At 35.1% G+C, this 12,583-nt stretch overlaps 1 protein-coding gene across 12 annotated transcripts in view; it reads right to left on the bottom strand.

The window, feature by feature from the left end:
• The window catches only part of ARB2A (ARB2 cotranscriptional regulator A), a 381,926-nt gene that overhangs the window by 324,755 nt on the left and 44,588 nt on the right, over nt 1-12,583 (bottom strand). For all 12 annotated transcript variants that reach the window (XM_044780004.2, XM_044780007.2, XM_044780003.2 and 9 more), the window contains one exon: nt 8,144-8,244. In XM_044780004.2, coding sequence (XP_044635939.2) covers nt 8,144-8,244 — 101 coding nt within the window. The remainder of the gene's footprint in view (nt 1-8,143; nt 8,245-12,583) is intronic.

Here is a 12,583-nt window from a genome sequence, read left to right as displayed (position 1 = left end):
AGCGTGTCAAATGGTACTGTCCAAGAACACTAAAATAAAGCCTGTCAGTGAACAAGCCCACTCATACATAAGAAGTTCTTTCATGTTTCCTATCATCTTCTTTTTTCCCAATATTTAATTGTGAAACTTTTCAAACATACAGAAAAGTTGAAAATAATACAATAAACACCTTTACACCTACCACCTTGATTGAACAACTGTTAACAGCATTTTGCCATATCTGCTTTCTTTTTATTTCTGTGGGTTTTTTCCTCTCTCTCTTTCTTAAGAAGCACTGACTAGTAACTTTAACTATATCTGGAAAGTCCCTTCACGGTAGAACCTAGATTAGAGTTTGATTGAATAAGCAGGAAATGGGAATCCTGGGGGAATATCTTTAGAATTACGCCTGTCACAGGTGGCAAAATGCTGATTTTCTGATTTTATCCCATTTTTTCCTTTTACTAGCCAGTATTCTTTGGTGAAGAAGAGCATTCCTGGTGCCGGCCCGGTGGCGCAGCGGTTAAGTTCGCACGTTTGCCCGGGGTTCGCTGGTTTGGATCCCGGGTGCGGACATGGCACCGCTTGGCAGCCAGGCTGTGGTAGGCGTCCCACATGTAAAGTAGAGGAAGATGGGCACGGATGTTAGCTCAGAGCCAGGCTTCCGCAGCAAAAAGAGGAGGACTGGCAGTAGTTAGCTGAGGGCTAATCTTCCTCAAAAAAAAAAAAACCACTTTTAGAAAAAAAAAAAAAAGAAGAAGAGCATTCCTTCCTCATCTGCACATGAACAACTGTTCCTCATAAAAAGGCTAGCTATTTAATTCTTTCCCTTTGATTACCAATTTTCAGATAATTTTCAGCTTTTGTGGCAAATTAATTTTTTAAAAAATATTATGGAATCATGACATTTTATTAAATGTTTTATAATCAATAAAACCTTTATTCTGTTTTATCCTCAAATTGTCCCAATTTTGGCCAAAGGAAGCCCTTTCAAGTTGGTTCCTTTGTCTTTTTCACATACTTCCATTAGACCAAGTGTTTGCTTTCCAGCAAAACACGATGTCCTCAGTTCATCTTATATTTTCCCATTCCCAGATCTGGAATCAGCCTTTTCTCCAAGGAGCCCTGGCTCCTTTTACGAGGTAATGCATTTAGAAAGCAAGGTCCTCCTACTAAGTACATCATTGCTACTAGGGAATCACTACTTCCAAGCCTTTTCAGTGGGTAGACCTAGGAAATACATTTTTAAAACATAACGAGTTTGTAGTGATACTCCAAAACTTAAAATTTTATTCTACAGGGGCTTTCCTAACTGCTTTGATGTTATATTTTGTATCTCTTTTCTCTAATCCTGAAAAGCATAGTTCACAATTATATTTATATATTTACTTAGTTGCTTTAACATACCATATTCATAAAATAATATCAAAATTATTATACTAGTGATACTGTTTAAAATAAAACCACCAAGTTAATCTTAACATTTCATTGGCGATTCTTTATATCCTTAGGACAAATCCAACAAAGGAAGTACTGTATCTAAAAGCTACCTGAAATAATTCTTTATTCTGTTTGTTTATGTTACCACCTAGATATACACTTAGGCTCATTAGCTTCACCTTCCTTTCAATTTTATGGTATGCCTTTTTCCTAAAATATTAAAGTGTGTACATGGTTCAAAAATCAAAACTATACAAAAAGTTATCAGAGATTTTATTGTTTCATCTCATTCCTCCACAGTCCACAGAGATAAATATTAATTAAGAGTTTATTTTTCCAGGTTTTTTTCACAAAAATAAACCAACAAATACATGCATTTCTTTCCTCTCCTTTCTCACATAAAAAGGAGAATGCATCTGTAATTCTGTAAGATATTGGCAATGTCCCCTCGAAAGGGATCATATTTTACATTCCAACCAGCAATGTACAAGAGGTCCTTTTTCCCTACAGCCTCATCTACTGAGTGTGCTGTCAAGCTTACAGATTTTTGTCAACCTGACAGGTGAGAAATGTTATCTCAGTATAGTCTTCATTAATATGTCTTATTATGAGTGAGGTTAAACATCTTTTCAGATGTTTAAAGGCTATTTGAATTTTTCCCCCCTGAACTGCTTGTTTATGTCTATCCGCCCAATGGGGGGGGTTTTGTTTGGATTTTTTTGGTCTTTTTCTTTTCAAGTTTTAGAAGAGGTAGTAGTCTTTGGCAGCTTCCTTGCTTTCTGATATGACAAGATACTCCAGGCTCATGTCATTTGTTTCTCGCCCCAGACTGCACTCTAACATTTCACCAAAGAACTCAGGTTGCTTTAAAGTGAAATAGTATTTCAAAACCACAACCACTGATACTGGATTGATATTTCAAAACTATTGGGTTGACAGGTTTTATTTCATATTTTGCACTTAGATCTCTGACCCATTTGGAGTTCATTATGGTGTACATTGAGATGAATATTCACATTTTATATTCTTATGAATGATTATCTATCAATTACTTAAAGTTCCTTTTCCCCGAGCGATTTAAGACTGTACTATAACTTAAACTATATCTCCACGTGTATTTGGACTTTCAAAATATTTCTGGACTTTGTATTGTGTTCAACTGGTCTGTGTGTCTGTTCATATGTCAACGCCACATTGTTTTTAAGGGGCTTACAGTTTTTCTCAGTTGGGTTTTCCCATTATTTTAGTTATTATTTCCTCAATTCTAAGATGTCTAATTATTAATACCATCCTAGATATAGTAGCCCACTTGTAGGAATGGATGCTGGAGAGAGACAGAAGTCTAAAGAGATTGCTGACCAACTCTGAGTCAACAGTCATTTCTTCATCTCTACCACAGAAAGATAAATTTGATGTGAGTAATAATAAGTAGACAAAGGAGAGAAAGGGGAGAGAAAAACAAGAAATTAGACCTTCATAATATTAATAATAAAAGTAAATTAGAAATCTTTATTTTATTTTATTTTTTTGAGGAAGATTAGCCCTGAGCTAACTACTGCCAGTCCTCCTCTTTTTGCTGAGGAAGCCTGGCCCTGAGCTAACATCCGTGCCCACCTTCCTCTACTTTATACGTGGGACGCCTACCACAGCATAGCGTGCCAAGCGGTGCCGTGTCCGCAACCGGGATCCGAACTGGTGAACCCCAGGCCACCAAGAAGCAGAACGTGCGAACTTAACCGCTGCGCCACTGGGTCGGCCCAGTAAATTAGAAATCTTAAATAGTACAGTTCTATTTTCATTCCATGCTCCTAATATTTAATGGCACGTTAAAGAATATAAAATATCATATGTATGCATCTTACTTATTCCTGACAATAGTTCAGATAATTTTATCCCCATTTTATTACAGTGGAGGCTCAGAAATATTAATTTTCTAAAGTCATAGAGATAATTACTGAGCCAGAACTAGGACCCAGATCTCTTGATGGCTAGCCATTTGTTTTTGTGACAATTTAAGATGTACAAATTTCACATTATACGAAGGCATTAATTATATACAGATAATCACATTATATTTAAATATTTGAATATTAAAATAATGATCATTTATATTATTGTTCCTTAATTGAAGTTGCTCCCATTTCAAATACCTGAATACGGCCATTGAAAAATGCCCTATAAAACACCACTGGCCTACATTCTTTAATAAACTCCTTTTTTTTTAATGTAACATTTTTCAGTAATTTTCTACTACTTTACAAGACATAATTTAGGTCCAGGAAAAAAAATCACGCATCTAGTTGCTTTTATAAAAGTGTGATCCTATCCATGAATAAAGAGTCAAGCTTATAAGACTACCTAATCACTGCTATTTTCTTATTAAGCACATTGATAATTTATTAATTCTTAAAGAGACAATCAAGATAAATATTAAAAGAAATGCAAAGACTTAAATTTGACGAGAAAATCAAATCTCTTTCATTAGACTTTCTGCTGGATTAGAAATTCTCCATTTAATAGTAATTCAGTATTGACAGGAAAGAGATCACCGAGAAAATTTCACAGGTTACATGCTGAGTTTTTACCATTCTATTTACTATTTAACATAATGGTCTTTCCAGCCTTTCTGACTGAGTCTACCAGAAACATCACTCCTTGGCATTCAACTCCAATATATATACACTAGACACTTCTATTTTGAAAATTATCCTTTCACACCACTCTCCCACCTCCTTAAACTGATAGTATCTTTCTACATTTAGAGAAATTATCCAAACTTATTAAAGCTATATGTTTTTATCAAGCTATATGTTTTTATCAAGCTATATGTAGATAGTAAAAAAATATATATATATTAGCGAAAGCATTTGTTTGACTATAAAAATGTAACTCTGTGAATGTAAAGAGTATTCTTTCGCGTAGTTACGGCACTGCATTCTAAAAACAAATTGACATCTCAGTTTATTTTACTTACACAATAAGTTTAATTTACATAGAAATGATAGAGCATTTCAGGAGCAAGTCTTAAAAACAATTTCTGCTGAATGACTGCTATAATAATCTCCTTAAGAGAGGAATAAACATAAACTAAAACGGCAGTTGTGAAACATATATAGTAGCTCTCAGCTGAAGACAAAACTCAATATTTAGTAGGAAAACACTAAAAAAACAGAAAGGGTTTTGGTTTAGATTGCTCACTGAAGTCAAAATCTGTTTCCTTAAAACTTCAACCTTAGCATATCAAAAGCTGTTTATTAAGGCAGGCTCCCAGGCAATAAACTCAAATTTGTGCTATCTTCTGAATTCTGTCCTATCCATCAATGAGGAGAAAGGGGTTTTCAGTGCTTCTATGTGCAGGACCAGGTGAGATGCTTTCTACAGGTTCTTGCTTATTGGAACTAGAGATCTTACTGGTAACAGGAAGTACTAAATTATTTCCAGAATTTAAATATAAAGGTTTATTTGTTTTCTAGGAAGCGTACACAGTTATACAAGAACTTATATTTCCTGAATTATAGTGACATAAGTCTAGAGTTTGACTACAAAGGTTAAAAATTTTCCAACAGAATATGCCACAAATATAGTCTATTTTTTATCAAATAATCAGGAAAGCTTTTAATAGTCCAAAACTTCTGGAACTTAAATGAGAATTAGAATAAAATAATTAAAAATTGTTTAGATTTACAAATAGGAAAACCATCATTAACATATCATCTTCCTTTCTTCCACTAAGAAAACGCATGTCCTTATGTTTAAATTCCTAACATTAAGAAATTCTTTAAAGTGCATAGATCCAGAATTTATACAAAACAGTTTATATATTTGTACCACACTCATTTATTATTCAACAAATATCAGAGGACACAGAAAGTTCCTCCAAATTGCTTAAAGATGTGCATTAAAAAATACTGTAAAACAGTGTGAAGTACCTTAGGAGAAATAAAGCAAACTCATGCCTTTAGCTTACTTACTTTTTATTTTTTTATTCTGTTTTCTTATTTATTTTCAATTTAATTTTTAATCTTGCAAATGACATTCATCTTTAAAGTCACCTTAAATCATTTGTGGAAGACAAGATAGGAAGAAAAAGAGGATGGGGAAAAAGGAAACCGAGAAGAGAGAAAAAAAAAACTGTAGCAGAAGAGATGAGGAAAGGTTCCCTAAAGGAGGAGACATCTGAGCCAAAACCTGAAGGCAGGTGGAGAGAGGGGTATCGGGAACAAGGGAGGAGGGGCATGTCAAAGAGAGAAAACAGTAGAAGATAAAAATACAAGGTGTGAATGAAGAACAGTAAGTTGGTAAATCTAACTTGAAGGCATAGCTCAAATAGAAATTAAGAAATATGGATGAAAAGACGGGTCCACATTCGTGTTAAATCCCATTATAATAAACCCCAAACAAATTCACTGTAGTGAAAATTGTGTCATTATTCTAGACTCAGTAGCTAGAACTCATAGATCTCACTCCTAAGACATAGGAAATGAAATTCAATTAATAACCAACCTTCAACAGTGAAATTAGCAATGAAAACAAGTATTTCAAACAAGACATAAGAAGCAAGATGGTATGGAACAAATGCTATAATCACTGGACTTTCCCTGTCCAATCCTTGGATCTTTTGTTGTGCTGAGCTTTATGCTAGGAAGTTATGTTTACTTGTGATCAACAGATTAGGGAATAATAGGACTGGTATTTGAAGCTTCAGGGGCCACTGATCTAATTTTGCGAAACACTGCATGAAAAGTTAAACCTTGTGATTTGGGGTGATCACTTTGGGCCAACCTGATTATGATCAAAAATGTGAATACAGGCACAGGACGAGGGAATCTAGATAATGCAGAATATCTTCTGTCTAAACATATAATCATTAAAGTGAAAATTCAAAATATTTTGATTTTCATGGAGTAAGGTCCAACAAAAATAAATGTGTGACCCTCCCCATGTCCAAAGAATTAGGTAGGAGATTCTAAGAGAAAGGAATCACTTAGACATGGGATTACCTAATAAGACACACTAGCTAGATTTTGATATAGATGATGTTGGAGGATACAAGTTGAGAGAGAAAAAGATGCAGATGCCAAAAAAGACAAGATATGTTTGGAGAACAGCACCTGTCCAAGTGCACAAGCATACACGGCTTATGGAAAAGAGTAAAATGTAAGCCCCATATTAAAAAAAAAACAGACAACCGCAGCCCTTCTCTAAGGCCACAGAGTATGGATATCCTATCATCAAAATATTACCAGTCTGCAGCATATAATTAGTTGAAGTGGAAATAGGCAAACTTTTTTTTTAAGTGTAGCAGAAATTATTCAGGGCGTTAAATATATGTAAGTTATAAATGCTGGAGAACAACGTCAAGAACCGTGAAGGGGCTGAGATTTTACCCTGCTTGCAAGCTAACAAGTTAGCTTGCTACCAGTTCAAGGATGCTGCCAGAAGACACTAGATTCCAGGGTAACGTATTACTTCATCTATTCCTCTTGCCCCTCAAATCCCAAAGAGGCCATGTAGATAAGCCAAGGGTAGAGGCTGAGCACACAGTGGGACTATATCACACCTAAGGAACCTCAAACTTACAAAGCCCAATCTTATAAGGGGGTTGCTAGCAAATCTGCCCATTCTTTGCCACCAGTAGGGGAAGAGAGGAGCATTATCTGTAGTACCTTGGACAGCAAACAAATCTGCCCTCTGTCTTGGAGGAAGATACAGTCTCTATCTTCCAAGGTTGTTTCCTACACAAACATCCTCAAAAACATAGGCCAGAACAAAAGCTGTCAACGCCTTTGCTCAGAGACACACAGAAATGCAAGAGATCCATGGAGAATTGTCTCCTAGCAAACATAAGTTAAGTTTCATATATTCTTTATGCTATTCTTAACCAAGTAACTCATTTTGACGACTTTATTAAACGGCCAAAAAGGAATATAGAAATTTCAGCTTTTCCTTAGAGAGGTAAAGCAGTTGTCTAGTTATCACTAAACAAATGTGTATGCATTATATTAAAAACACTTAATATGACACAGAATGAGTACAACTTTAGCTTTAACAAAACAGTCACCTGAATGACAAAGGTTCCTACCAGAGATATCATGTGAGGTACCTAATGGTCACAAGGCTTAATCTTTTATCAAGTCAGTAAGTAGGTTAGATCCAATTTATTAGCCAAATATCAATCTTCTTCATATAGAAAGCACTTTTTTTAACCTCACTGAGGAATAATTGACAAACATAACTGTTAATATTTAAAGTGTACAAAATGATTTTATACACATGTATACTGTAGAATGATTACCAAGATCAAGATAATTAACACATCCATCATATCACATAGTTAACATACGTAACATTTTTCTTTTTTTTTCTTTTTTCCAGATAAAGACTTAAAAGAACACTTTTTCCTCCTGGCACAGCAGAGGATTCAACCTCTTAAAAACATTAAAAAAATAAAATTAAAATTTGGCATAAATTTGTTTTCCAATATAATGACTCACCGCAAAATATTAAGGTCATGGGAAGGATACATTTGTATAAAAACATAAACTTTTAAACTGAGAACGTGTGTCTAACATAACCATTAAAAATAATCAAATCAAGAAAATGCAAAACCTTTTTAGAGTCACTTTTTGCAGAAAGGGGGCATGACTTGCTTCAGCTTTAAAACCTTTATTCTGACTGCTTAAAATTGGGAAAAACAAGGTTGAAGGTGTAAATATGACCATACCTCTCCTAGAGCTTCGTATCTTTTCTGGTTCCATCTGTGCAAGTCTTCCCGGTAGTTAAAAACAAACGGTTCCCCAGTTTTTATGTGTCTTAACTGCCCCTCTAGAAGATAAACAACAATATTGCTATGATTCAGAGTACACTTACAATAATACGGAAAGTACGACAAATAATTTCTGATAAAAATTTAAAATAACTTTCTCAGAACAGTTTCATTTTTTCATTAGGCTGTTTTCTTCAAATATCAGTATGATATAAACATATAAATAGTACAAAAGAATGGCCCCAAGCACTCAAATGTTATGCTTTTTGATTTTCATTTCTCTAACCTAAAGCAAATTAACAATATTTGAGGACCTAAAATGTATAAGGATCTTTGCTAGCTACAGCCATGAACTTAGTTCTTAAGTTTAGAGGCTACCTGAGGAGTAGAAGCATAAATATTAAAAAGTTAAGCAACTTTTCAGGAAGTTAAACAAGAACGAAGTCAGTCAACAATACAAAAATTGCCCCAAGCAATTCACTAGACAATAAAGTCTAAAACAAGTTTGGAAAAATGAAGGATCCCTATAAGCTAGAACAGGTTCAGAAGGTTTCAGTGAGATTTCTCAACCAGACCTTGAAATATGGGAAATATTCATACAGAAATTGGAGAGAGGCACTGAGCCAACACCGATTTGGACTGTCAGGTCAGACTCACTCAGTTCGGAGATTTTATCGATGATGAATAACTTTAGTAGTAATTTCAAGGGTATAAGTAGTCAAGAGGCAGAGGCAAAGCAGCGAGAAGTCTGAGACAGCCTGGATATTTCTTCCCAGGTCCTTTCCTCTCACTGGATAGCAGTGTCCACTCCAGAGTAGGTGAGGTCTCTAAGTGAGGCATATAGGTTACCTCACACATTGGCAAGCATTTTGGTTATAAAACACTTCCATTTTATGTGTCAGAGAGTGGTACTGCTTATGTGATATTCTTCAGAGAAACACACCTCACAAATCCACAGATTATATGCTTGTTTACCATAGGCATTGCCAAAGCAGTCACCCTGCTCAAAGTATTCTCCTCATAGTAAACATTAGTCTGTATTCACTAAAAGATTAAATTATCAGCATGTTTACAAGGAGAAAAGACCAGGCCACCTGTCTTCTTTTTTTCCTCAGGAGTATATTCCTTGTAATCAGGAGAGAGAGAGACCACAGGCCAATTGCTTTAAACTCCACCCCACCCAAGCAATATAAATAAAACTGTGAAAAATGGACAGCAAATTCAAATAACAGTGAACAACTCAGTTTAACAGAAATAAAGAGTACTGAGACAAACAGTAGAATGTAACACTGGAGGACACGTTGGGATCAAATGGTAGAAGGCCCACACTATTGGTCTGACCTTTGTCCTAACAGCAGTGAGGCACAAGAAAGGATTTAGGGGCAGAAGAGGGACACAACCAAGCTGAAGAGAATTAGTGTTTGACTTTTATCCAATGGGGGCATGCAGGAGTGGAGAAAGACTTGAAAGTTGTGGCACTGAAACTGAATCCAGGAAATATAGTACTCCAAGTAAAACTACTTCACTAGTTTTATGAATCAATTTACTACATATAAAATGGACATTTTTAATATATAAAATAAGGGCTAATCCTTATTTGTAAAGTTCTTTACTCTCAACTTGAGACACTGTACTGGATCATTATAACACTTGTTCATAGTCAGATAGTGCCACATAAATTATAAGATGTATCTATGTTTTTCTTTCTAGGAGAAGGAAATTCTCACTTAAGATACCAATACAAGTAGATTGAGGGCATCTACAAATCTAACACTTATGATTATGACTAAAGCAACCTTAAAGGTGCATGACATATAGTAAGGGTAATATTGTTGCAGCTGAAATAAGATGTATTTTCTGTGAGACTGCCGTGTGAAAGGGAACTGACTGACCTAGCAAGTGAGTTTAACGGACCACTTGTATCTACATCTCAAAGAGGTTCTGTTGGTTTTTTTTTAATTCTCTACTCATTTTGAACATACTAATTCTCATAAAGTCATACAGATTTTGATTCTTTAGGAAAAACGGGCCCCATCAAAACAGCCAACTATTATTAGCACTGGTGTTAAAAGTGAAAAGAGGGTAAAGAGACAAAGAAAGTGAGCATTTTTATCCAGAAAAGACATCTGGATCTTATGTTGTACTTGTATTTGCAAATCTGGCCTTTCTCAAAGCTTTGGGAAATCTGTCCAGCAACTGTCAAAGGTCAGACTTAGGACACTTTAGTTTAGGGTCCCCTAGAATTGGTTGTAAAGTTTCATGTGTGTACCCAAATGCACGTTATTCTGGGAAGCATATCCATTTATTTTATTAGATTTGTGGTGAAATCTAGGACCCAAAATAGGCTATCACCAAACTAAACAAATTAATAAATGTAAAGTATTTAGACACTTTCTGGCATGTAGTAAGAGTTCAGTAAATACCAGGTATCATGGAGGACAAGATTCAAACTCAAATGGTCTGCCACCAAGCCCAATTTTATTTTTGGTGACACAAAGTGTGCTTCCTCATAATACTGCACCAGGGCATAGGGACTGTGGGTGAGGTGAAAAGGGGAAGATCTTTCACCTTCTTCATCTTCCAAAGCAAGGATATTTGAGCTGGGCCTCACACAATTACAACTGGAGAATAGCTAAACGGGCAATTTAAACACAAGGAGTATTTGAAAAGGCACAGTGATTTGAAAGAACAAGGGGTCAGTTTGACGCAGGTAAAAAGAATCTCTCCCCCTTTGTTACAATTTTTTTTTGCTTAGAGTGAACTTTGTATCCAAATTCTTCTTTTACCCAACTAAGAACTTTAAAATCCTTTAGAAAAATTTAGAAGCTTCTTCAATCAGGTAATGAACGTTTCATTTCAAAGCTTTCATAAGAGTTTTTGTCATTATAAATCTGAAAAGAAATCCCTGAAGATACTAAGTTAGAATTGCCCTTTCAGGGGTTTAATATCGAGTCCCACTTTCTTGTTTTCAAATCCTCACCTCTTTGAAAAAATATTCACCACTAACCGTGAAGTCAAAGGTGAACTGTATCACGCTAAAAATAACATCCTTGGAAGCGACATTCTCTCCTTGAAATGTAAGCATCTTTGCCTCACACTGTCAGTCTATACTAACGCAAGACAATGTCTAGGATACCTAAAAATAAATAGTAGGTGTGTGCAAGGGTGCACGTGCATCCAAGATGTATTACATGAAAGGGCATATGTGTGTGCAAAGGTGTAGGTGTGTACAAAAGTGTATGAGAGCACAGTATGTGCACGCAAGGGTGTACAAAGGTGTGCAAAGATGTATGTGTGTGAATGTATCTGATAAGAGAGATATTACGATGTGCATCTGAAAGCCGTATAATGTTATAGTCCAATGTTACTGCAAAAAAAAAATAGTTGAAGAGAAAAACTGCAATTTGAAATACGCAATTTAAACCTGAAATTAAATTACTGGAACGGGTAAAAAAAAAAAGAGAGAGAGATGAAAGTGTATTGCTTCTTTGTGTTTTCCTCACTTTAAGAAATGTTCAAGGAAGATGAAAGATAGACTTCAGTGAAAACTGATGTCCTACATCCATAAAGCAAATACAGTCTATGATGTACCCACACTATCAACACACTCCCCCCATCCCTATTCTGAAAGAAGAATCTAGTAATCACTTCAAAAGAACAGAGGCAATGTTAGTCTCGGTACCCATTTGATTCTGTTAATTAAAATATAAAACAATTTTTAAAAACAAAATATTACCATTCATACATGTTTTGGCATAAAATATGCTTTATAAAAAAAGCATGAAAATTAGTATCAGAAAAGATATCAAAGTCTCTAATATCTTCTGTTTAAATTCACTTAATATTCTAGCACACAGAGACTGTCACTCTAAATCCTAAAACCTATAACTGATATTGTAAAGGGATATCCACCAACACAACGATGACAGATCACCAATTTAGTTAATGCAGAGCAACACACAGAAAGCTACAACTCAAATGCTACCTAGCCTGTAATAACATTACCCTTCAAGTATAATAGTGTGTTGTTAATCCAATGAATCATAATTCTTTGTTCTAGGAACACCCTTGCAATCTGTGGTATGTTCTTCCAAATCCCAAGGGTAAAGTTTCTTTCATTCAGAACTTAATAAATTTTAAAATAAGGATGTTGCCTGAAAATATCATGGAAAACTGAGTATTATGCTTTAAAATAGTGTCACAGATAATTATTGCCAGTCATTTCATTTTAAATAACATGTGAAAGAGTAGCATTCTTTCTATATAATTTAACTGGGAGTTCCAATCGGATACCAGGGAGTTGAACACTCAAGGCTGAAATACAGAAGCCAAATCAAATTCAAGTGCATCAATTTAAGTGACTTGACAACTATGGGAAATTATAACTTGGTTCTTTTA

Source organism: Equus asinus, chromosome 9 (genome assembly GCF_041296235.1).
Source record: "Equus asinus isolate D_3611 breed Donkey chromosome 9, EquAss-T2T_v2, whole genome shotgun sequence".
Taxonomy (NCBI): Eukaryota; Metazoa; Chordata; class Mammalia; order Perissodactyla; family Equidae; genus Equus; species Equus asinus.
Note: the sequence above shows the minus strand (reverse complement) of the source record. Positions and strands in the feature narration are given on the sequence as shown.